General features: G+C 34.3%; 1 protein-coding gene across 1 annotated transcript; it reads left to right on the top strand.

The window, feature by feature from the left end:
- The first annotated feature begins 1797 nt into the window (after positions 1-1797).
- Positions 1798-23114, top strand: LOC110443326. The gene is made up of 31 exons (XM_021487497.1): positions 1798-1886; positions 2106-2342; positions 2631-2735; positions 3463-3567; positions 5733-5965; positions 6594-6699; positions 7144-7251; positions 8258-8362; positions 8618-8719; positions 9348-9580; positions 9938-10043; positions 12524-12628; positions 13435-13539; positions 13878-13976; positions 14250-14354; positions 14606-14838; positions 15268-15370; positions 15639-15746; positions 15945-16049; positions 16489-16590; positions 17523-17627; positions 17931-18163; positions 18375-18480; positions 19036-19137; positions 19270-19374; positions 19743-19844; positions 20409-20513; positions 20739-20971; positions 21652-21757; positions 21912-22016; positions 22540-23114. The coding sequence occupies exons 1-31, from the start codon at positions 1817-1819 to the stop codon at positions 23016-23018; spliced, it is 4356 nt and encodes a 1451-aa protein (XP_021343172.1). The 5' UTR covers positions 1798-1816; the 3' UTR covers positions 23019-23114.
- The last annotated feature ends 90 nt before the right edge of the window (positions 23115-23204 follow it).

The following is a 23204-nucleotide window of genomic DNA, read 5'->3' as shown; positions in this document are numbered from 1 at the left end:
CAATTTATCATCAGAGCAGCAACTGCAGCAACTACATCACTTGTAGCAGCAGCAGCAAAGGCGCGCAGGTAACATGAAATTACCGCTTCATAACCTTCAGAGTTTACAAATTTAATATTACCTACCGATAGTGCAGGAAGGTTAAAGGATTTCATATGCATCATGGAGTACCATTCATGTTTATATCTAAATATATATTACATTAATGCTTCAGGAATCCTGTTTACAATTGAATGTGCGCAAACGAAATACCAGATTCAAATCTAAACGCCCTTTTCTAGTTATACAAGCTTTCAAAATTGTACATGAAAAACATATGACACCAAAGAGGACGTTTTTTTTAATAAATCTGCTGACTCTTCTAGGATAATGCAACAGTGAGTAGTACAAACGTTAGACACCGCTCCCCGTGAAAAAATGTTCGAGGATTTAAAAAAATAAATATTTTGTAGCAAGTTGTCGACGGGATCAACGCTATGCAACAGATTGATGTAAACCGCCAGCCTGGCAACAGTTTTACATATCATGTTATGAGTAAATATATTGCATATCAACGTAATGAAATATGATGCGTTTTCTTGTAATTGATTGAAATGAATAGAAACTGAGGGATGGTCTTAATCTTTGAAGCAACCAAGCCCTGACACACCACGTCAATTTGTATGTAATTATATAGAATAAAACTCATATTTGTATAATGCATGTATAATTTTACAAACTTATCTGATTTATAAATGTATTTTGTTCAAAAAAAGTATGAACATGCCCATATTGTCATAAACCTATGCGTCTCAAAACAATGCTTAAAAACATTCAAAACATTTATCTGATCTTAACGAATTCCTGTTAGATTGTATAAACATGAGAAAAGCAAACGATAAACCGACAAAACGTGTGCATGCAACGATGGTATTACGTTTTATTATTAAAAGTGTAAGTAAGACCAGCCTTATTGTCATGCATGCGATCAACCATTTACAGTCAAACACTTTATGATGTAATGCGCTGATTTCAAACAAATACGTGACAATCTTATGATGTACCTTCTATGAAATGATTATCCGATACAGTTTATGTGCAATTAATATATGACTATTTCCATGCTATTGATCTTCATAATAAAATATGATATATTGTGCAGCCAATTTGTTCGATATTGATGTATGTCTTTAATCCTTTACACATTTTGAGCTATTTAGTTTTGGTTTGATGTGTTTATTTTCGTGAATATCTCTTTCTAAAGAATTGTTGGCACCTAATGACTCGCATTGTCGATAGGCCGTTAAACAATACAAAAACAAAACAACTTTCAACGGTCAAAAATTTTAAGTGGATTTAAAAATAGTCCACATTTTATTAAATTCAAATAATGTCATTTTTATTAACAAACCTGTGCGTGTAAATACATTTCAAATACACACACACATAAATAAGTCTGCAACTACTTTATCAGCAACGTTTGTAACTCGATCAATATATGTTAAGCTCCTGAATTTTGTTTTGCCAAATGTAGCAATTTTGTGTTAGGAAAACGATACACGCGGTAAGCTATGCAAAGTATCTCCAACATCTGTTTGACAGCAACGTATTATCAAAAAATTAACTTGTTAAGATGAAGGATGTATGTAATTCGATTAAGATTTAGAAACTAACGGAATATGTCGTCCTTTGAAACATTTAGTAATAAATGTGCTGATTCAAAAATATTTTGACAACCCTCACCATATGTCACTATTCTTATTTGCCACTAGACGAGTAAACTCTCTATAAAAGGAGAGTTTGATGCAAATTGGCGTTGTTCACCTTGGTAAACAAGATGGCACACCTACTACGGACCATTGGACTCTTCTTTGTCATCAATGCGGCAATATTAGTCGCGCCATCGTGTAAGTAGAACATTGTTAATCAGATCTTATATAACTCGTTATAAATCAAATTTATTTATATTATTTTAATACCTAGATTATTTTTTTATTTAAATTTTCGAAAACTATCAAACGTATTTTATAACATCGACGCCAATATACAATCCGAATAAGTGTTAAGACATTATCTTCCTAATTATGTTAACTGCTAACATAATTTTTATTAATTTCCATTAAAAGCGGGGGATGACTATGCTCCTGTGAACATACCCGGAAAAGGAATATATGTTCCACCCAAAGACGACTATGTTCCACCAAAGGGCGGGGACTATGCTCCGGCATCAGGTGGGGGCTATGTACCGCCAAAGGGAGGAGACTATGTTCCTGCGACAAAATGCTGTGAAAATGCCGTGTTAACAAATGGACGATGTGTTTGTAAACCAAATTACTACGGTTCAAGCACCCATCCATGTGTCCGTAAGTGAAAAACACAACTTGATTGTATTTTTATAAAGATACATTTTATGTGTCTGATAAGTATAAATGAGAAATGTAAAATTCAAGATACAACGCCCAATAGAAAACATCAGTCCAAAATGATACAAGGATCAATAACGCAAATACTTTCTTTTATTGTTTTTTTTAGAACATCCTACGTTACTTCATTTAAAATATATTGATCATTTAGCTTGACTTGCATCAAGTTTATTTTTAGGCTTTAATTTATTTATGTGTTTGCAATTTCTCTGGTTTGACGTGTTTTAGAACCATGTTGGGATAAATGCGGAATCAACACGCGATGCGACGTAAACACTTTCAAATGTTACTGTAAAGACGGATTCATCGGTGATCCATCCAAAGGATGTCATGGTTAGTATCCAATCTGCAATATATGGATTTCTTATTACCTCTCAAACATTTTAGTTGTTAAGATATGATGTAACGAAAGATATTCCTGTGTGGGTTTTTTACAGTATGAAAAGACCTTTTCAGACAACAGTCCGAACAGCGGTCTCTTAACACAGATGTTTTCTTAAAACTAACCAATAAGGTTATAGCACGAATGTGACGGTAGTGGTATATTACTATTTGCTCTTTTATGTAATGAAACTTGTAGTAATGTTTTAATTTCATTTTTAAGCCACCACACAATATTAACTTGCTTCATCTGACATATACAAATATATTGTAAAATATGGTTTTTACAGCGCTGTCCATTTTTCGACAGTAACTGTCCTAATTATCAAACACATACCATATTCGAACTACATCATGAAGCTTGTTATATAATTTTTCATTTTACTACCAAATAGTATGGATACTGGATACAGAATGGTTTATGCAGTTTGTCATTTTCATTTTGCATTTACATTACCTATGAAAACCTATTGACGCAGATCAATGCTTAAATGACAACGCAATGTGGGTGAAAAATATATAATAACCAGTTACTATTATATCCTTTTTGGGCTTGTGTTACAGAACAACTTGCGGTCAGTAATGATTCTGCTGTTGCTTTTAAATAAAAAGATAGGTATATTTGATGGTGTAATGGTATTTTATTGTATATGTTATGAATTTAATATCTTTTCGTCAGTCCCATGTCATGGAAAATGTGTCGAAAATGCTTCCTGCAACCCAGATACTGACAAATGCGAATGCGACGAAGGACTAGTTGGAGACGGAACCGTCAGATGTTTTGGTAAGTTAAATCTCTCTAGGGAATAATTTGTTCAAGGTAAAGCAATTTTGAATTTGACAAACTTTCTTGCATGTGAATGTTGTCCTTGAAAGTTATAACATTTATAAGAGTGTACTGTGGGAAGCAATAACGGTTGACTTCGTTGACATATGGGAAATAAAACTGATTTTGTTAGGAGCAATTATGCTTTCCATTATATCCCGGATAATGCAAGGTGACGGTAGCGTTGTTATGACAGGTATCATGCGTGTCTACCAGCTAAGCACTGTAGTGATAGCTATTATAGAATTTAAATATTCCTAATTACTCAGGAAAAGTTTGATTCATTATATAGGATGAAATCTTGAATTGGATAGGCAAGCGAAACATAGTAAGTAAATGTCTTTTGCAACAGAAAAGGATTCCATATGGAAAATGTTTGAACAACATAGTTACACTATATCGAAATCTAATAAAGTTAGAGATTTTCGATGTTCTGATGTTCATAGCGCTATAATACCAAGTTATATTTGTTATTTAATAAAATATGTCAATAATTAAATATCAATTGAAATACAAAAGTATTTATTTTACGTCGTGTACATTGACAACAACAAGCATAAGCTCTGTAGAGCTTTTATTACGATGACGCTAAGGAAACAAACCACCGAGCTATCGTAGGTACAGTATAACAACTAACCCTATGAGATTTCACTCTCTTTTTTTCCGCCACCGCTGGGGATAGAACCTAAATTCCTGGGAGAGTGAGAGGTCTTGAAGTTCACGCTTGATTTCACATAGTAATAATGACTGTAGGCGTTAGCGATCATGGCTACAAATGCACCCAATGTAATTCATTGAACGTTTTGGAATGATGTTATTTTAAATCAAAAACAGTTGATACGTTTTTAAATTGATTTCAATTGTAATTCCAAAACTTCATAGTTGATTTTTAGGACACCTTACCATAGGTCATGCTGAACTATTGTCATCTGTCTTCGTCTGTAGTCATGCGTCGTGCGTTAACTTTTATCTTGTTATCAAGATAACTTGAGTAAACGTAATTGGATTTCAATAAATATTGCTATGATAGTTTTTATTAATACGATCTCAGAAAATTTTGAAAACTGTCCCGATCAAACAGTAACTAGCAGAGTTATTGGACTTTGACATTTTAATTAATATCGGAGCCTATGAGACTTGAGCTTGTGAGCACGATGACTGTAGTAAAGTGAATGGGTTTCGATATAGTTTGCTATTCTGCTTTATATTAATAAGATCCCGGATGAGTTCGACAATGGACCCGATGACATCAACTAGCAGAGTTACTGTCAATCGGAGAATACAAGATGGTTAATCATGGCCTCTGATTTGCTGAAACGAGAAATTTTCGACTACTCATGATTGTCTTCAGCAATTCACTTCTTTATTTGTACAAATGTTCCTTATGAGGTTCCAAACAAGAGTTCCTACTTTTTGTCGCGATCAGAAACTCCAAGATGGTCACCATCACCTCTCAGTGACTGAGATGTTTTTGACTTCTTCTCACGAAAGGCTAAACCGATTGACTTCAAACTTTGTTGAACTGTTACTTATGAGGTTTCGCCAAAGTTTGTACTTTTCATGCTGATTGTTAACTTCTAGATGACCACTCTGACCTGTGATTGGCTAGGTTATTTACAACTTCATCTGTAGATATTCATGTATGCATCATGTGTATACCTGGTCTTCACGTTAGTATGGGTGTATGCCCTCTCTCCAAAGTAACTGTACCAATTTAAAAAAAGATCATGCTACAACTTGAGTACTTCAGAATCTATTCAGGTGACCATTTAGGTAGGCACAACATGGGCCTCTTGTTTATAATTGTATTCAAGGAAACATGCATTATTATGTTTAATTTTTTGCTGAAGATTTTTTTTATTGGAAAGCTGGCAGGAATTTTGTAATTGTATCTGACTGACAGAAACACATACATAAAAATACCTTGAGAGAGTTAGAGGATGAGAAAAGTGATGAAGGGAATGGGATTCAGAGTAATAAACAAGTCAAAACAGTCAACGTCCAACGACAGATTTGGGTAGGCATTTTGTAAATCATTGGTTTGATAAGTTATTGATTGCTAATTGTAAGATGTTGTTTGTGGAGGTAGGTAGCTTTCTCATCCACGACGTCTTGTTTTACAGAGCCAAGTAAAGTCGTGTTTGCAAAAGAGACCTACACCGTGTCAGAAAGTGTGAGCACGTTGACAGTGGAGGTTCTGAGACAAGGAGGAACAATTGGCATTGTTTCTGTGACGTTCAAGGCAACTGATGGTACCGCTATACATGGTTCAGACTTCTTCAACAGCCACGGTACGATCGTCTTCGGTGAAGGCGTGTCCACACAATACATTACCATCTATATTATCAACGATTCGGTAAGTTATTTTACATACTGCTTTTAGTTTATAGAAAAGTGTTTCTCAAAGCACTTATAGTTTGTCAATTGCAGTTTGGTTCACCCGTTGTCAATACAATATGACCGGGCAGAATGCTGTGCTGGGTGCCTTTGGTATGATATTTGAGTGAGATAGCATTATACAGTCGGCATTATTATACATGCACGCTCACACAACACACGTGAAGGCACGTCCTTAAATGACCTCAGCTGTTAAAAGGACGTTAAACAAAATAAAACCAAACCAAACCAGTAGTTTGGCTATTGTCACTCTTCCGGTGATCAAAGTATAAAGACGTCATGTATTATTTTGAGATCGATTAATCCAGCCGATGAACCTTAAATTACTTTTGTCACTTGATTTATGCTACATATTTGATATTCGCTAAAAGGAGGCTACCAACTCGTGAAATCTATGATTATCCCGTCACTGTGAGTATAATATATAATTTTCAAGTCTTTCTCCAATTCTTGTGTTTTATTTTTTCTGTAGAAAGTAAAAAAAAACATTTTTAAATTACAAAACGGCTGACTGTTCAGGAATTTAAGAAAGTTTTACGGATGCAAATGGTTTCGCTTTTTTATATGTAATAGTTCTATTTCAACAGATATACGAACAATCCGAGACGTTTGAATTGACGTTGGTGTCTGTCAGTGTTGGTGGCGAAATTGGAGAACCGTCTACGACTACGATCACAATCACAGATAACGATGGTAAGAATTAATATAAAATAATTTAATCTTACAAGTCTTTCCCGAGACCGGACATCTAAGAAAAATATTCATTTGAAAGTGTGTAGAGTATTGCCTCAGTAAAGATTTATTACTGCTGCATTAAATGACACTCAGTATACAAGTTTACATACAATATCAGAGCTGTATTATTCGTCTTCTCAATGCAATTAAGTTAACGTACAGATACTGTCATCATCTTCTGGTTTCTGAAGTTGAAGAAAACGACATTACACTATTGATAATACATACACATTTTAGATGGGCTTTTCTAAAATTGAAAAAGTTTGGTAAAATAACACGAGATAAATCAAAAACATTGATTAATAAACATTTATTTAATCGTTTAAACTATCACTTTCTTTCTCCATTGAAGGAAGGAAGAATTTATTACATTTGCTCATGACTTAGTTCATTGCTATTCAGATGCATGTGGAGGAAAGTGTGGACCTCATTCTCATTGTGATGGCCCAATCCTGCTGTGCCATTGTGACAAAGGATATGTAAAAGATCCGTACCATGGAGGATGTACACGTAAGAAGTGATTGATAGAGTGTATGCGCATGTATGAGTACTTGTTGTTGTCCTGCAAATTGAGGTAAACAAAAAAAAACCCACTTGCTGTAACGAAAGCGGCATATTATTGAACAGCTCGGATTTGTTTGATAGGGTTTAACGTCCTATTTACCAAGTGTTATTGCATTTTCCTCCTTGCTACTTTAAAATGCTAAATAAAATACCATGCCGAAGGCACAAGCAGGTTTTTTTCCATCCGATCACATAATACTGACAACTGGTAACCTAAATGTGACATTAATATGAACAAATCTCCTTATGTAAAGCTCGTTAGCACAGTGAGAATACTAAATTTTTTTACTTGGTAGAACTGCGATGCATGCCAGGGTAACAATGTAAAAGAGTTGGAAATTATAGAATTAATCTTCATGATAATGACCTTATTAGAAGAAAACAGGAAATTCGAATAAAAAAACCCATCATAACAATTAACTCGATTTTCAAGTACATAAACGAATATGTACTTTAGTAAATAATGTATATACAAGCTTATTAGCATTTTTAATAACTGAAGATTTTGCAATCTTAGTATAAAGGGATAAAACTCAAAGAAGGAAATCTATAGGTTATGTTCCAATGCCAAGACATACCGCAGTCCTTAAAAATGGTACAGGGCGCCTTCGGCATGGTATTGCAGTGGCATAGCGCTCTGAAATCGACATCAGTTCTGCACTATCTCAAGGAGGCAAATAAACCAAAATACCGTGTTCCCTGCACAGATCACACATACACGCATGCTAAACACACATAGAGATACGTTCTTAAATGAAATTAGTTAATAAAAGGACGTTGAACTATATATCAAACAAAAGCAAATAAATGAATTGATTGCGTTTATTTATTGCTTAATATTTTTATTTTTATTTTACATTCGAAAATATACCAATGTAAAATGAATATATCACAATATGTCTGAGCTCGTATGCATTGCATGGTTGTATTTTATAATTGTGATTACTTTCAGTACCATGTGGTGGAAGGTGCTGCACCAATGCATACTGCAATACAAAAGACAACCGATGTTATTGTAATGAAGGATACTATGGAACTCCCACAGTAAACTGTTACCGTAAGTTGAGTTTGTTATGATCTTACAACTCCGTTGGTGATTCGTTTAACAGACATAAAGCGAATGATTGTTGCTTATTTTACCTTCATTTTTTTTTACTCAAACCATTTGACAATCATTTGGTGACAAAATGCATCTTGTACTTAATTCACCAAAGGTTTTCGGTTATAGACAGTATTATGTTTTCGCATGTGTTATTCACGAGTTTATATTAGTTGTTAACTTGTTATTCGTTTCAACATAATTTAATTATAGAACCATGCAAAGGTGCCTGTAAAGCCAATGCTATTTGTGGAAAGAACAACGAATGTTACTGTAAGACCGGATTTTATGGAAATCCATACGAAGGATGTTATCGTGAGTATTATGACAGTTTTAATGATGTAGAACTTTAGTTTTGTTTTTTTGTTCTGAGATATGCATGTTGATGATGAATTTGTTTTTCCTCATGTTCTTGTTTGTAGTTTCGTTGTCGCTGCTTTGGTTCTCACTTACAGGACGCGACATTACTTAGAGTGAAACTTGCAATTGTCTCAATGTTATCTTTCTTTTTGATCATATCCTGCTTAAGTATCATCAATTAAGGTCATCGATTTTGAGTTTAAATAATGGTTATAATTACAGTTCATTCCCTTGAAAGGATTATGTGCCTTTTTACTGTTAAAAAATTATTAGGTTACGACTTCTTCTCCTTCTTTTGTTATAGTTGATAAATGACCACACATAAGTTTTTTTATTGTTAAACCACTGTGCAAAATGATTGCTAATTCCAAAATCTTGTGACCATCTATTCAAAGTCATTTTGACAAGTGAAATGAAAGAAATTCAAGAACTTTTCTTTTGTGCACAGTCAGAAACCAAGTTACAATGTACTCGAGCAAAGGTGCTGTTTGAAATAATTAAATTAATCTTTAATTTTGTATTTATTTCCATTTGCATAGCACCANCCCCAAAAAAAATAACATTTTATTTTCTTTGATAACAGAGGCAGCTGTGATTGGTATAGAACAGGCGACCTACTCTGTGAATGAAAATGCAGGATTTGTAGTAATAACAGTGACGCGAACTGGATCAACTTTCGGAACGATCTTTGCTTCATGGAAAACCAGCGATATTACTGCTATTCATGGAAACGACTATGGCGGCGGAGTAGGTGTCATCCGCTTTGAAGATGGTGAGGAGTCAACGACCATACGCATATATATCGTCGATGATAAGGTAATTCATACAAATGTTTAAAGTTGATATTACGCACAATATTTAATCTGGCAATATGTACTGTAAAAAAGACAAACACTTCACTTATACCCGCACATTTAGATAGGTATATTACCATCACATTCGTCCTTTGATACAATGTTAAAAAATTTAACTAATATGGATATATTTACGATCTTCACGTTTTGCACTCAGTAACACAGTTTCGGCTCACAGTTTAATATCGGTAGGCCCAAATTTATCTTCTTCCTCAATAGCTGTCACTAAAGATGTCATCAAAATAAAATTGATCAAATAAAATTAAAACAAAAATAACAATCATATAATTTTAGCCTATTGTCATTTGGTATTCTTCAGTTTTATGAGACGGACGAGACATTTTCTGTTTCCTTGACCCATGTGTCAGTTGGTGGTGTGTTGGGAATCCATATCCAGACAGTTGTAACTATTGTGGATGATGACGGTAAGTATATCACCTCTATAACATAGCAACAAATCCAGACCCCAGTGTACAATGTATCTTGATAACTGCTTGAATACATGGATCCAGCACATAATGTCCTAGAAATCAAAAACGTGACATTTTGAAAATAACGACGCTACAGTTATCATTATAATGAAAATGTGTCACAAGATTATTTCACAAACGTAGATGTTTTATTTAAAGTTTCATTTTGATACTATGATATATCACAAAAGGTTAAAATGTGAGTGAAAAATAAAATTGTTAAAAAGAGTATCAGGCTAAAGAATGAGTCTTTTTAAATTTTTGTTTGAACATTGTACTTAACAACAAGGTTCCATATTTAAATTTACATCTAATGTACAATATGTCCCTGTAATACTCAATTTACAATGGACATGGTCATGACACATGACATATATACAGCATGAATAAATAATAACAACATCACATGTGCAGATCCTAAAGTATAAAAACTAATCGTTATATCTTAAACAGTTTCTGCATGTATTCTCTCTTAAAAGACAAAGGATGGTTAAAAGTATGGAGGGATTTTTCTAAACTGGTCCATAAAATGCTCTCATCTATAAAAGTTATCTGCATGTATGCCTTCTTAAAGACTCTAGACTAGGTAAAATATGTATTGACTTTTCTAAATTGTTCCATAAAATGCTTACAGAGTAACTAAAACATCTCTTATTATTAGTTGTTCTACATTTTTCACACATTTGTTTGCTGTTAAAAGAACGTGTAGTTCTGGTAGACACCTAGTTAACATAGGTAAACTAGGAACATCTTGTTTATGTAAAATATAATACAAAAGTATGAATTTCCTCAAAACATAAAAGCTCTGCAACGGGAGCCTCTTTAAAAGTTGTAAAAGTACAAAGATTGGGATAAAAAAATCTATAAATTTAAGAACTACTCTTGCTGACCGTTTTTGAAGCATAAACGGTTTATTTTAAATATTCCATATTTGATGGAGTACACCATATCACAGAACAGTATAAGAAGTGTGGTAAATCAATGTTATTGGACAATTGTTTTGCCATACAAACTGACATACATGTAAATACTCTTACACCTTTCAAAACATCAATCTTCTTGGATATTTTCTAACATATATGGCACTATGCATGTCCTTGCTCTCGAGTTTAAGTTTGTTTACCTTTGCTTGCTTTTGGGAGGAGCCATTCAGCATGCATTGTGTCTTATTTGGGTTCCAAACTTTGTTTGTTCTGATCCATCCACTTGAATGTCCTCTCACAGACTAGGATCTATATTGTTTACAGTAGTTCCTACTTTATACTGTGAGGTATCCCAAGCGCACATAGTGACAGAACAATGATGGCCATGTTAACAATTGCCTTCATATACAGTGTTAAAAAACAAGGAACACCAATTGTCACAGGTTACACATCTGACAATTGACCTTTTAAATCGACACATTGGTGTATATCTTTAATATATGAAATAAAAAAATATAAGACACATATCTGACATTCCATAACATTTAAGTTTGTGAAGAAGTGCATGGTGTTATGAGGTCAGCTGCCCGACCACGTGGGTTTTTCTCCGGGCACTCCGGTCTCCTCTCACATTAAGACCCACTGCGCGCTAACATCCGGGCCAACAAGAGTGATTAATTTAACTTGTTTCATAATTGTTGTAAAATATATAAAGTTTATATTATATTAAGCATATGGTGGTTTACCGTGTCGAATGCCTTGCTTACATCAAGGAACAGGATACCTGTACCTTAATCAGTATAGTAATTTGGACAAAATTCAAATTGACTGGCATTCAACAGACTGTTATCATAGAGATACGTATAGAGAGAATCATGCACCTGTCGCTCCAGTATCTTACATACAATAGGTAGAACAGAGATAGGCTTGTAATTGTTGACATGATAACTATAACCAGACTTGTACACTTGAGATACTTATTGATAACACGTGATTTTATTGACTTGGGTTATAAAATATAATCTTGTTCATAAATCTAAAGTCGTTCTTACTATAGGAAATGACCAGTATAATATAAAACATCAAGTAACAATTAGATAACACTTATTCTTTTCATGCATGATAAAACTGTCGATGATAAGAATATATGTAAACCATTCTTTTACACTTCATTGCGCGTGTTCGGTGTTAAGATGGGTCAATAATGACTTGACGTCACAAGATCGGAAAAAATACTGATGCCACAGTGGCAGCAAGTACAATTTAAATATATCAAAAAGTATCTACTGTTTTAGTCACAAAATTGATATTTTCAAAGTGGAAGCTAGTCGTAACTTATTTTCATTATTTTTGAGATTCTTCTGGTAATTGAAATGAGAGAAAGATGCTACTTCATTCCCGGATTAAAGGATAGGAAAATCAGATGGAATTTTCATATCCTACACCTCCGATATGAAAACGTCTAGTGGTCAATTGAAGTATTTTGTGTATAAATGATATAAACATTTTCAGAACCATGTGGAGGATCTTGTCCACCAAATACCCACTGTGACGAAAAGACACAAAAATGTGTTTGTAATAAGGGCTACATATCAGATCATTATGGAGGCTGTCAATGTGAGTATCCGTGATATCTAGAGAAAACAATCGTAGACGCTAGCCCTTTAATTTGTTTGTTGTAAAAACAAACTGCATATAAACATTATTAATACCATTTTGTTGCGAAGTGAACATTCACCAAATTCAAACATATATAATGCTTTTAAAACTATGCAAAAATCCTGACGATCAAAAGAATAGTGACGTAGTAAAAAATGTTGTTGCGTCGCCATAACTAGTGTAAACAAACATGTATGATTGTAGTTCCTATTTTCTCATTTGTTACAAATGAATTTTGTATGTAGATCGTGAATTAAATTACGTTGCAGTTTACTATAAATCTATGTAATCCATATTACGTTAAACATTGAAAATAGGGTTGTGTATTTTAGCTCTTTGTTTGGTTAACCGAATGGTTAATACTACATTATTCAGTAATAAAGTGTAATTACTAAAATGCGAACATAAGATAAGCAATATTTCCGCTTAAAATGCAAAACACGTTGCTGGTTTAAACACTTGTACAGAACTAGGTCGAATATCAAGAGTTTTCTTGTTGTTTGTTATGTGTGATCACTGGGAGAGGTCTATAGAATGGAGCAACTATTTCGTAAGTGCGTGTGGTGATTGGGGTGCTGTTTGTGTTGAACACAACGTCACCATAGATGGAAACATATCATAGGCTAAAGTAATGAGTATTGATCAACTGTCTCCTAAGAAGATGATATAAAAGAAATCAGCTGCTTATAACCATATTTTCGGATGTATCATGTACACAAAACTATTTGAGAACGTGGCATTTAACCTTAATTGTCGTATTACAGTACCATGTGGAGGTAGATGTTGCGCCAATGCTCACTGCGATTACCATGACAACACTTGCAAATGTAACACCGGTTATATAGGAATAGGAACAGTGGCGTGCTATCGTAAGTATAGCTTAAACTCCAAAATGTATTCAAAAGTTGTTTAATATGTACATTATATGATATTTCGCCGTGTATACGGGCATGCGGGCATATGTTTTTGTATGACCTTTTGTAGATTAAAATTAAAATCAAATTCTTTCCGATTTAAAAAATTTAATTTTAAAATACTGAAGTTAAAAACCGATAAGAATGGATGTATAATTTCGAAAACAAGTAGCACATGATATATCAACGTGAGTATTTTTTGTAAGGCTTCCTATTATCATAATGCAAACCAGATGTTCAATTTAAAACGTACTATATAACGAATATTATATATATGCAAATTTGTTCACCAGTGCCCTGTAAAGGCGCCTGCGATGCCAACGCTTACTGTGCATCAAACAGATGTGTATGTAAGACAGGGTACTACGGAAACCCGTACACAGGATGCTATTGTGAGTAAAACAAACTATCTGAAGTTAATTTCAATTGTGACGTTCAGTATTGAATAATTATACGTACTTTTTATAGTCTGCTTTATTTGTTAGTTATAAGATTAAGTCCCTTCGGTTATTGTTCTGAAATATCTTTGTCTTTTATATTTGTATTCTATAGATATATGTTCGCTTGAAGATCATTTATCGCTTATTTAATCAACGCGAAAAACGCGAGCATTTCCCCACTACGAAAATATCCGCTTCTACAGTATGTTGTTATCTGTTTCACAGTACCGTGCCGCAACCTCTGTAAGACCAATGCTGTATGTGATCTCTCGACACACACATGTCGATGTATTCAAGGCTATTGGGGTGATCCACTGAAAGAATGCAAAAGTATGTTAGTTACCGTAGAGTTCAATTTTGTAGGACGAATGTTTCAAATGCTTAATTTCAGGCTTCTTAGCCAAACTTAAATAATTCGATGGTTGATAAATCTTGTACCAATATATTGATCGAATCCAATTACGCCTCGTAACAGTTTTAATGGTTGATTAATTGATTGATATGGAATTCGTTGCCATAAGATTGATACAATATCAACAGCTAGCATGTATCCTTAATTTGATTCTGATCGGCTCTTACAGAACCAGGATCGTTTGTATTTACCCAAACCACATACACCGTCCAGGAAAACGTCGGATTCGTCTCTATTACTGTGAGTAGGGTGGGATCAAGCTTTGGAGCGGTGAAGGTAACCTGGGCTACCAAGGACGGCAGCGCTGTCCATGGAAATGACTTTATTAACACAGGAGGCGTCATCTGGTTTGCCAGTGGTGAAGTTTCCAGGACCATTTCGATCGTCATAATAAACGACAATGTAATTCTAATTCTTTAATTAATTACTCAAAGGGCATTCATTTCAACACCTAAATTACTGGTTTTCCCAAAGAGTGTTTAAAGATAATTATTAACATTGTTTTCTATTTCAATAATACTGTTCAAAAACATTTCTTTTGTTTTTCATACTTCACGACTCTTCGACAAAAGACGATCATGTTTGGCCTAAGCCGTCAGAAAGAGACTCATATGAATAGCCACTAATTAACTAAATGGTTGAATTTCCTACTTTTTATATCAGTATTGCATGCGAAGTGCTAAAGTGTCATTCCATTGAAGAAGCCTATTTCATGTATGCGTTTAATTATAGTCGTAATACCTTACTGAGAGCCAACTTTTTTGATAAGTGTATACGTTGAAACTCTCGTCACATCAACTTGATTATGCTATAAACAATATCAATTTCCAGATATTCGAAAGGGAGGAATCTTTCACTGTTTCCCTGACATCGATAAGCATTGGTACACTTACAACATCTACGGTGGCGACCATCATTATCAAGGATGATGACCGTACGTAATGTATATCACTACAACATTCTTTAAAAATAAAATAAAATAAACACAGTATGCTTAAGTTTTAATGAATAAAGTATCATATTTTATTAAATATAATTACTCTGTATATAAACATCCTAACATAAAGATTCGACAAATATTAAGTTAAATATTCTGTTCATCCTCTGCATTAAAGTCATTTTGGTCTCTGTGGAGTATAACGTATATATAGATAGGTAGATAATGAAGTGTTATTATTTTCGTATGACTTTTGTAATTATAGCTGCGTGTGGTGGACCGTGCCCTGCTCATTCCCACTGCGATTTAGGGAGCCAGAAATGCGTTTGTGACCATGGCTATCATTTAGATGCCAATTATGGAGGATGTATTTGTATGTATTAATGTTGAAGATACCAAACCTCTACCAACATTCAAAACGAAGCCTTCGAAATGTTACTTACTATTTTTTTCATTTATCGTACGGATATTAAGTAACGATATTTTTTAGTTATTTACGTCCTTAAGGTATTTCGAAATGGTCGATTATTTAAAGTTCAAGATGAAATGAAATATGTTTTATACCGTGCAGTACCATGTGGAGGGCGATGCTGCGCTAATGCTTACTGCGACGCTCACTACAATCTATGCAAATGTAACGCTGGTTTTATTGGAATCGGAACCATTGGTTGTTACAGTAAGTTGTTCGCTTTACACAAAGTATTATATTAACTTAACTAGAGAAAGCAGCTCGATCCCTTCTCTCCCGAAAGGGGGCTTTAAACAATCTCAAATAATTTGTATGTTGAAATACTCTTTTGTTGTCGTGTGAATGTGTTATATAATATGGTTTGCTATGCGTAATCAAATTTTGTAACATTGTAGGATGGGATGTAAAGATATGCACCCTTTAGATGATTAAATGCTTGTACACATTTTAGCATGTCTTATGGCAGTTGTCATTGTTTGTATTTTGTATACAAATAGAAACTATTATCAGCTTCCTTCAATTATCCAAAGTAACAAAATATTTTCAAGCTGACAAACAGAAACTAGAGACATGTTTAGATATTATGAAGTATGAACATGTTATTTAATCCAGCTAAAAATACATTAGACATATTTGATTACTACAGAACCATGCAAAGGTGCCTGTAAATCGAACGCTTACTGCGGAAAGGACAACAGTTGTTGTTGCAAGCCCGGTTTCTATGGAGACCCGTATGTCGGTTGTACAGGTAAGTAAATATATTGTACATTCAAAAGTAAAACATATATTAAGATAGTATAATTTTTACGATAGTAAAATCATGATGATATTGTGGAAGAAGTAGGAAAAATATCAAGAAATATTTAAAATATCAGGTCGAAAAACATCTAACTCTCCCTCATATTGCAAAGTTATGGCGTAAAGGTAAGTAATTAAAAATAAAAAATGCTAAGCTCAATTCTTTTTCATCTTAAACAGCTGACATTAAACGTGAAATGAGACAACCAATTTTTATTTCCACATTTTCGGTTACATTTAAAATTGGGACAGTTTTATTCAGAGGAAATATACCGGCAGCCATTTCGACAAGTACAAGTGGCAAGATTTCCATGTATTAACACCGATTTTTAAAAGTAAGATGTCTCCAAGATGAAGTTAGTGTTAGTTTGGGATAATGCATTCATTTTAGCAGCATCAATTTGAATATCATATCAGTTAGGAGAGATGGCAGCTACATGTACCTAATGTAAATATCCCTATATATAGTTATATTTATAATGGCACCAGTACGCTAGGACGATCTCCTTTAAGCGAACATCGTCATAACGGTTATTTCATTTACCATAATTTGATGTTCGTGTATTTTACATTAACTTGATTAACTTCGTTTATTCAATGCACAAAACATCCACACAAATAATTTAGCTTTTTAAGAATATTGGTATTACAATTAGCCAAATGACTATCAAGTATGATTGCAATATTGTACCGTTGATATAAAACCAGTATAAACACAAACATCTTCACGTATTTTGCATGAATAGCATACACTATATGAGTATATGTACATTCGATAAGATAACTATCGTTTAATTGAAAAAGGTCCTTTAATTATCATTTGTTGTCTTATAACGCAAGTTTGAATACATTTTCTACCTTCCCTTCATCTATTTTTTATAGAGGCATGTAATGGTCTGTGTAAAGAAAACGCTCGCTGTGATATCCCCACCCAGACCTGTCAGTGCTTACCTGGCTTCTACGGTGACCCTCTGATGGGATGCGGAAGTAAGTATATTTATTATATCGAACATGTCATAAGTAAAAACTTGTTGTTCATGGAGAGAATCGGCCATACTGCCTCAAACATCCGTTTGCGTTATGCCAACAACATTGCTCGATAAGGAAATATTTGATAATGTATGTTCTTTTCATGTATATTGCTTTAATAAGTATAAAATGATTTTAATATAAGATATATAGGGAACTAGTAAGGAACTAAGCCTGTGGCCAATGGAAGACGTTTACAAACGCACTAATAAATATAAATTGAATCACGGCAACCAATGCTGTCCCCGTTGTCTTTTACAGAACCTGGTCAATTTGTATTTGCAAAGTCCAGCTATTCAGTAACAGAAGGCTCTGGGTCAGTGACGGTGACAGTGAACAGGATTGGATCTAGTTCTGGTGGCGTTGCTGTTACGTGGGCTACAACAGATATATCTGCCACTCATAACATTGACTATTTCAACGCCCAGGGTGTCCTTTTTTTCGCCGATGGCGTCATAACTAGGACAATCACCTTTACAATTAATGCTGACACGGTAACCAAACAGATTAGTCTTAAGAGTTTTAACCTGTCGCTGCCGCATAACTTGAGTTTATGTGTTTGATTTATGTTTTTGCAACATATTTTATTTATTGTCTCCACTGTTCATTCTGTTAACATTTTAGATGATAAGTCAACGATCTTTTTTATATGGACTTTTACATTGTTTATCATAATAACTATTAATTCGTGATTTTTATTTATAGTTATATGAAGTAGACGAAAGATTCCAGGTTACTTTACTTAGTGTCGTTCCAGCTGGCGGACTCGGTTCATTAACTATTACTACTGTTACCATTATTAACGATGACGGTAAGTGTTTATGCGCATTGAAAATGCCTACGTTAAACTTCTTATATATTGTTATCCCCACTCCAGTCCTCAGTATAGGGAACAAATCGTCGAAACTGGTGATATTACCGTGGGCTGGTTTCTGGTACCCATCTCCTACTCTTATAACAGGGAACAACCGACAGGGTTTAATCATATAGTTTGATTAGTCACTCCACTCATGGACAACCTACATCATGTTACTGAAGTTTATTTTTCAAAAATCAGAGTGTTCATTATTTAGCGATCCAATGAAATCTTAAAACCATCTATACTTTTGCTACAAAAGTTACAACGATATTATGTTGTAATACTAGCTATTAAAAAGAGAACCAATTAACTGTAGAAAATGACAAGACGAGGCTTCCTTAAATAATATAGAAAGAAATAACAAATGCTCATCACTTACTCTTAAACTTATATATCAACATACACAAAATATATTATGATAGATATATAGTATACAAGACATATATTTAGCCTCACAATATGTGAACATCCTATAATGAAAGAACTTTATTTGTTTGATATTTTCAGCGGCATGTGGAGGACCATGTCCCGTGAATTCTTACTGCGACAAACTCTCCCAAAAATGCATTTGCAATAAAGGATACATTCTTTACCATGGATCATGTGTCAGTAAGTATTTCTTTCTTATCAAATAAAAATTCGAATCCGTTATTCGATTCAGTTATACTTGTTATTCACTGTTTATCATCTGTTAATCATCTGTTTTACCAAGAATTATATATATTTTGTTACAATTCACAGTCCCATGTGGTGGAAAATGCTGCGCCAATTCTTACTGTAGCCATAAAGACAACCAATGCCATTGCAATTCCGGTTACATCGGAAATCCAACACAAAAATGTTATAGTGAGTTTAATTTCGATAAGCATGTTACTAAAGGGCTAGTTATTCGAAATCCAACTAGTTGAAAGAATCGTGATAGCTTATTTTCATTTTTATAGGGAAAATTATTTTCATTTTTATAGGGAAAATTGTTATTATTATTTTTAAATGTTTAACGGCCCATCAACACAGGATAGGTCATTAGGGCCAACAAATGGTCAAAAATGAAAAGACACATTTTTAAATGCTCACACGATCGTTTAAAAGTTCTTTTTATTTCAAAAGTTTGAAGATCTCCTCTGTGGTGCATTTACTAATCATTTCGTCTAATTTCTATATAAACATGCATATGTATAAACAAAATATCGAGTTTTGAGGTTTTTGGTTTACAGTACCATGCAATAATGCCTGCGACGATTACGCCTATTGTGGAAAAGATAACAAATGCCATTGTAAGACGGGATATTACGGAAATCCTTACTCGAAATGCCATTGTGAGTAGCATTTACTACATGCATTGACACAGACACTTACCATACGAACTTTACCAAACAAGGGTGTCCGTATTATTATGAATTTATTATTCTGTAATAATATATTTAAAACTGTTTTACTGTCATGTTAATAGCCCTAATCAATCATTTCTAAAACATGTTGTAAAAAGTATTAAAATAACAAAAACAAAATTGCAACAATATTCTGAATGTAAAGCAAACAAAGCGGTCAATCCAAGATTCAAATCTTGGTTCCATGATGTTTATGTAATTATATCGCTTAGTCGTGCATGTCCGAAATGCAAATTAGGGGACAATAATTAATAATTAATGAACGAGTAAATAGAGTGATTTTTTTTTTTAACTTTTTGCCTACAAAGGGACAGGGATCCTTAAGTCGTTGTTTTTTTTAACCTTATTATCTTTCTATGTTCTTTGTAATTGTGTGTTAAACAACTTGACTCTGTGACATTTGTGTACTATGTTACATCATACCTGAATACAAACAAATCAAAACACGTGTTGCCTCATCGTTATCTTACCCTTTAATGCTTATTTGTCCAGTACCTTGCAATGATCTGTGTAAGAAGTACTCCAAATGCGACCTTGTTACCCAGCAGTGTGTGTGCCTTCCAGGATACTTCGGTAACCCCAAAGAAGAATGTCATGGTTAGTTGTTTAACGCCACTGATTGTTTGGTTAAATCAGCATATTATATTTAAGGCGTTTTAATTAGATTTGATTAAACTACAGGAACTTGTACTAAATCTGCTTGAGATTCCATCATGATAATAAAAAGTCGTATTCAAACTAGCACATACTACCTCGAAAACAAAATGAACACATTCGGGCCGCAAATACTAAAATTGTCTCATTTTGGTTGATGTTTTACAGGAGCAAGTGTGTTTGTACTTGTCCAGTCCAGCTACGCCGTGTCGGAAAGTGTTACTCAAGTGGTAATCCAAGTTAAACGGACCGGCTCTAGTTCTGGTAGTGTAAAGGTAACGTGGACTGCGACGGATCTGACTGCTATCCACGGCCAAGACTACGCCAACTCAGGGGGTATATTATACTTCAACGACGGCGATGTATACAAGACTATTACCATTCATATACTCAACGACGAGGTAAATATAAATGATCAATCAATCAACGTTTTATTGAAATGTTACACAATGCATACTATGCTAGAATCTAACACCCCTGTGTTAAGTAGTAAGATAAATCTCAACCCGAGGGTAACATTTCGATAACCCCGATGGCTTCTCAGATTGTTCTGCCTGTATCGCTCAGGAATGATTTATTATGGTTTTTAATTAATTGTTTAGTATAAAGTCCAATACTTTCCTATTTTTAACATATGATGAAATGGTGAAACCATGGCACCGTGTCGTCACTAATGAGCTCAACAACTGTGATAAAATTAATGACGGTCCCCTCTTCACACTGCATAAAGTGATGTGAAGCGATGGTGACATTGAAAGAATAATAGCACGTGTACGCTCTCTTTCTCTAGGTATAAGTTGTGTATTAATGTGTAATCTACATGTACTTGCTTTGAGAAAAACAATTATCACAAATAGGTGTTGAGAAACAGATAGGAAGATAAGTTTTGACGAAAATTAAGTAATCTACAGTAGAATATGTACTTTGCAAAGTCCTACTAATTTGTCAATTCTTATCTAGTAGTAGTGACGGGGACGTGTTATGGTTCTGGTCTCCTACATGAAAATTATAAAAAAAAAAAAAAAAAAAGTTTTTTAGATAAAACGTTTAAAACCTATTTAGTTACTTGTCTAATCTGCAGATATTTGAGGCTGACGAACAGTTCGTTGTGGCACTTACTCACGTTACTGCCGGAGGCGTGCTTGGAGTACTAAGAAAAGCGACGGTCACTATTGAGAATGACGACAGTAAGTTGAATACTTCAATTTGAAGAAGTACTTGGTGAACATACTATTGAGAATGACGACAGTAAGATGAATACTTCAATTTGGGGAATCATGTTTGATTTTAAATAGACATTTTAATTGAAATAGTTATGCTAATAATTTCCATGGTTTACAGAACGTTGTGGGGGCAAATGTGTGTTCAATGCTCACTGTGACGAAGCAAGCAACACATGTATTTGTAACAAGGGACTTGTGGGAGATGGAACTGTGAAATGTGACCGTAAGTATTAATTATAATAACAGACATATTTGAATGAGGTAAGCAAACATTATTATTTGTTTCAGAATATAACACTATTTTACTTTATGAATGTCAATGTATGCCATTGATGAAAGGAGCTATAGTCTACCTTGTTTGATTCAAAACTGATACACTATGGTTTAGAAACTGACAACACTGTAGCAGTAGTAACATTATGTGAATTTACATTTCATACCTAGATGTTAAATATTAATGCAGTAAACATGTTTAGTACGAACAAACGTATAACGATTTCCTGGGTATTGCTAACTGATTCTGATTTCCCAGCTCATCTCCCTGTTACTTCTACGTGATTATGTGATCGTATTGAAAATTTCACATAGCGAATCATTGTCTTTTACGAAACATATCAGCGGTCCCCTCGGGTTAAATTCAGTGTTATTTTAAAATTGTAGTACGAACTCAATTTTTTCTGAAATCAGATGTCGCACACCAGTGAACTGGTTAATCAGTTTCCATTATCTACGCTTCCAATTTCCAGTTCCATGTGGCGGACATTGCGGGGTCTACCCACACTCTCACTGTAACTACAAGACTAACAAATGTGAGTGTGACGACAAGTACCACGGTGATCCCTATCACGGAGGATGTATATGCACAAATGGGGGACATACCGGTGGCAGTTATGGAAGTACTGGCGGAAGTCATACCGGTGGCGGTTATGGAAGTACCGGCGGAAGTCATACCGGTGGTAATTATGGAAGTAGCAGTGGAAGTTATACAGGTGGCAGTTATGGAAGTAGCAGTGGAAGTCATACAGGTGGCAGTTACGGTGGAGGTAATACTGGTGGCAGTTATGGAAGTACCGGCGGAAGTCATACAGGTGGCAGTTACGGAAATACAGGAACAGGAGGTGGTTATGGAAGCACCGGAGGTAGTTACGGCGGAAGCCATACCGGTGGCAGTTACGGAAATACAGGAGGTGGACACAGCGGAGGCCATACCGGTGGCAGTTATTGAAGTACTGGTGGTAATTACAAACCGAGCACTCAATATTAAGATATTTGAAAACAATCTATCTTGTCAAAGTATTAAAACTAATAAAATTTCTTTTTGCAGTTAACTATTGTTGTTTGGTTTTCAATAAAAATAAGGAAAATGTATCCATCTACATCGTATGAGAGGGAACAGTTATCAGTTGAGGTA

Source organism: Mizuhopecten yessoensis, unplaced genomic scaffold, assembly GCF_002113885.1.
Source record: "Mizuhopecten yessoensis strain PY_sf001 unplaced genomic scaffold, ASM211388v2 scaffold716339, whole genome shotgun sequence".
NCBI classification, from domain to species: domain Eukaryota; kingdom Metazoa; phylum Mollusca; class Bivalvia; order Pectinida; family Pectinidae; genus Mizuhopecten; species Mizuhopecten yessoensis.
The sequence above is the reverse complement of the archived record's forward strand: the minus strand, read 5'-3'. Positions and strand labels throughout refer to the sequence as shown.